General features: G+C 52.3%; 1 protein-coding gene across 1 annotated transcript; it reads left to right on the plus strand.

The window, feature by feature from the left end:
* Positions 1-1,834: 1,834 nt before the first annotated feature.
* Positions 1,835-3,502, plus strand: J7T54_000025 (uncharacterized protein; the record flags this gene model as incomplete). Its single annotated transcript, XM_051510349.1, has 1 exon — positions 1,835-3,502. The coding sequence occupies one exon, from the start codon at positions 1,835-1,837 to the stop codon at positions 3,500-3,502; it is 1,668 nt and encodes a 555-aa protein (XP_051358743.1).
* Between the last annotated feature and the right edge of the window lie 582 nt (positions 3,503-4,084).

The following is a 4,084-nucleotide window of genomic DNA, read 5'->3' on the forward strand; positions in this document are numbered from 1 at the left end:
TCCTCCGTAGGACTTCTCGAATCTCGAGACGATCGAGATTCCATTAATATTGGATGGGAATTCCAAGTTGTAAAAGCAATCCTAAGCCGGCTGAACACAAACCTTTCCTCTTCCAAAGCTGCTCTGGCTTGAGATAGGAAAAAGAACGATACCTATTCTACACATCAGACACTCCAAGACAACACCTGTTCTAATCATGAACTATTTCTTTCGATTCATCATATATAATTGGCTCATGATACCGTTGGTCCATATCCAGGCCCTTCTAAGGTTCATCCCATTATCCAGACTCCTGGTCATTCCGACCATCATTACCAGGACTCGCACCTCCTTTTCGCCAATAACGCCAGATACTTTAACGAATCATTACCACCGCCTCCTTGAAACCGAACCAGAAAAATGTCTACTTATCCGTCAAATGTTCGAGAGACTCGATGGTTCCCAACCCCTAGCCGAACAGGCAAACCAGGCGTACGAGAGGTTTCAGACAACGCAAAGAAGGGAGGATATCGACGACGCAGCGACAAGTATATCACATTGCTGTTTAAAGACACCATTCTTCTCGATTCTGCAACCACATCGATACCTCCTTCACAGCCAGATATACATCGCGCATTATTCGAGCTACCGCAATCCTCAGTCACTCCAGGTAACCATAACCGTTCTTCGACAGGCGTTAGGGTTGTTTCAACCAAGTATGCATTGGGTTTGGCATTTTTTCATGGTGGCAAACGCTCCAAATTGGACCTGGAACGAAGACGAAATGAACGCCAACAAGTTCGCATTGGTAGCGATGGCGCTCAGATTGCGATTGCGTATCAATGGCAGTCTTTCTCACGTACTGGGACTATTATATCAAGAAACTGGCGACATTGGACATATCCGGGAAGCAGTTGAAGTGGGAACACAGTCGCTTAGCCCGGTGTTGGTCAGGGCCGAGCAAGGAACGCATCTGTCCGATCTAGGGTTTCACCTCCTACAACTGTATCGTGCAACCGGATCTATCCCGCACCTCGACGAGGCTTTTGAGTACCTGAAGGAGAGTATTGAGCTTATAAAAAGCGGCGAAGGTACTCAGAATGGTTTTAGCCCTGAGCTCTTCAACACATTCCTGACCTCGGCCTCAAAAAACCTCGGCGCCTGTCATCTTGAACGCTATACACTGAATCGGGAGAGGGAGGATCTCGATGCTGCTATCACCTGGCTTAAACACGGACTAGAACTCACGCCCGACACTCCTCGGGCGAGACACAAGTTCTTCGAGGGCCTCGGTCAAACCTACCTGTATTTGTTCGAAAGAACGGGTCTCAACGACGATCTCGCGCACGCTATTCAGAACTCGCGTAAGGCCACCCAGTCTGCCCCAGACGAACCACTGGCTGCATCAAGCTCTCGCCAGCTCTACGCAAGTTGCTTGCATGCCAGGTATGAGAGGTCTGGGAATGTAGAAGATCTCGACAGCGCCATCGAGGAGATACGTCATGTAGTAGAAAGCGAATACTTGCGAAGACGCCCGAACCTCGAACACCACAGAGCAGATCTAGCAATGTATCTCCACAGCCGATACCGGCATGGGCAGCTAAGAAGCGGCCGAGGACCTTCAGACAAGATCGCTGATGAAAACATGAAAATGGACCTTGAAAAAGCCCTCGAACATGCAGAGAACGCTGTTGAATCGGGTAGCGTAGAACCCCATAAAAGAACATTTTGTCTTTGGATGCTTGGGACCGTGGCGGAAACCCTGTCCGAATTCTCTCAACAGGTAGAAAGAAGTCACTTGGAGCGGGCCAAGGTTGCTTTCATGGAAGCTTGGAACTTGGAGGCAGGCCACAAGATGCATAAGATCAAGTGTGCGGCAGGTTGCTTGCGGATCCTTCATCGGCTTGACAAACTCGACGAAGCTGCTCGGATCGCTAGAGAGGTCACGGATTTCCTGGCCGTCCTCAACCCGCGGTGGCTCGGTCACAGAGACAGCACCTTTCTCATGTCGGTCTTCAACGGCGTGCCTTCCGATGCATTTGCAGTCATGCTACAGCATGATCCGACGAAACCACATCTGGCGCTCCAGTGTCTGGAGGGTGGCCGGGCCGTTGTCCTCGGTCGGAGAACTGACGGAGAGGACGGGACTAAAGGGTTAAAAGACCTGCGACCAGAGCTCGCGGAAGAATTTAGACAGCTCACCGGAGTGCTCAGGAGCCCTACATACGAGGCCACGAATAGTCTGCCCAAGAATGTTGTCAACGAGCCAACACCAGACAATGATTCGAGGGGGCGAAACAAGCCCTTGCAAGACTACCTGTCCTGTCTTGCTACAATTCGCGCCACCAAAGGGTTCGAGGACTTTCTTCTCGGTCCTTCTGAACAGGAGTTGATGGCCTGTGCGACTGAGGGGCCTATCTTCTTCGTCAACAGCTCGCATCTCAGGAGTGACGCTGTTATTGTATCTCGCAATAGGATCAAAACTCTTCAGCTTCCTGAACTCTGCGGAGAAGAGATTCTTAAGTGGTCCAAGAAGACGGCCTGGTCGGGCAGTCCCAACGACGATCAGGCGCTCATCAACATGGAACTCCGGAGCTACTTGACATGGATATGGAAAGTCTGCGTGAAACCGATTTTAGAGGAGGCAGGGATATTGAACTGTCAATGCCCCCAAAAACTTCCGCGAGTATGGTGGATCAGAAGCGGCCTGGCGTCATCCATGCCGCTCCACGCTGCGACTGAAAATTTCAAGGAAAGTTCGAGGAACAACGTTTACTCACGCACCATATCCTCATACGTGCCAAGTCTGCAGCTCCTACGCGCCTCTCGAGACCGTATACTCGACGTCCAGACACAGTCGGCCTCCTCTCCCGACGAGGATAGGAGGCGACGACCGGGAAACCTCCTGCTTGCCACCATGGCCACCACGCCGGGGTTTGGAGACCTCGATGTTAAGGCAGAAATAGGCGCCGTCCGCGCAGCCGCGCATAATAGGTTTGAGCTCAATTTGATCAAGCAACCGTCCGCAGGCAAAGTCACCGCAGCCATAGAAGACTGCGGCATCTTCCACGTCTCCTGCCACGGCGAACCATCGCGTCTGGACCCTTTGATGAGCCACCTTGTTTTCGAGAAGACGGTAGAATCTGGCATCCGTGTTCAAGATTTTCTCTCGATACAGCACGTCTTCCAATTGAAGCTTCGGCATGCCTTCATAGCCGTCCTCTCGGCCTGCTCCACAGCACGGAACGAAGTCGATCCGCTGCAGGACGAGGCCCTTCACCTAGCCAGCGGGTTCCAGGCAGCCGGGTTCCCGCACGTTGTGGCATGCCTCTGGCCCTCGATGAATGATGATTGCGTGTCGATCACGGGTTGGTTCTACACCTCGCTTTTTGGGCCCGGGGAGGAGAACATGCTCGACAGCAGGAGGATAGCTGAAGCCATGCGGGAGAGCGTGGTGACGCTCAGGAGTCAGAAGCGGAAGCGGCCGCTGGAGTGGGCGCAGTTCGCTCACTTTGGCGCATGAACTAGGGTAGAAGGAGAAGAATCTCTATTAAGCGGCTTGTAGGTGGTGTGTGCGCGCTAATTATGAATAATCTCGGACCATGCCGGTCCGAGGCTTTAAGTATACCTGTCAGAGCTGGATTCGATGAAGAGAGTGAGAACGTGCATAATATCGCGAGGGCGCTGCTAGGTAGCTACGAGTATAGGGTCCTTAGTGACTATATTAATCTCTTGATCTTCCTAGAAGTATTCCCAGGTTACGAAAGCTCTTCCCTCGGTGAACCCTTATATACGTAGTGTAAGGGGCGGTCGGTCGGCGGGTAGGACAGGGAACACTCGGTCAGGCTGATCAGGTCTATTGCTACGGATAGGCACTCCTCAGGTCGGATAAGCTCTATGTACAAGACGTAGCTCGAAGAGCTACAATCAGAAGACGGTCGAGATCGCGACTAAATGCAGGGGCAGGCGCGTGTCCACGTGAGTGCGGTGCAAGGGTAGGTAGGCCCCAGTCTTGACCAGCTGTGACAGTTACCAAGGACCCCGTACTCGCAGCGATCTAGCTGCGCCCTCTCGACATTGTGCACCTTCTCAGTCTCTTCATTAA

The sequence above is a fragment of the Emericellopsis cladophorae genome, assembly GCF_022114955.1.
Source record: "Emericellopsis cladophorae strain MUM 19.33 chromosome Unknown NODE_93_length_51195_cov_114_010407, whole genome shotgun sequence".
In the NCBI taxonomy this organism is placed as follows: Eukaryota; Fungi; Ascomycota; class Sordariomycetes; order Hypocreales; family Bionectriaceae; genus Emericellopsis; species Emericellopsis cladophorae.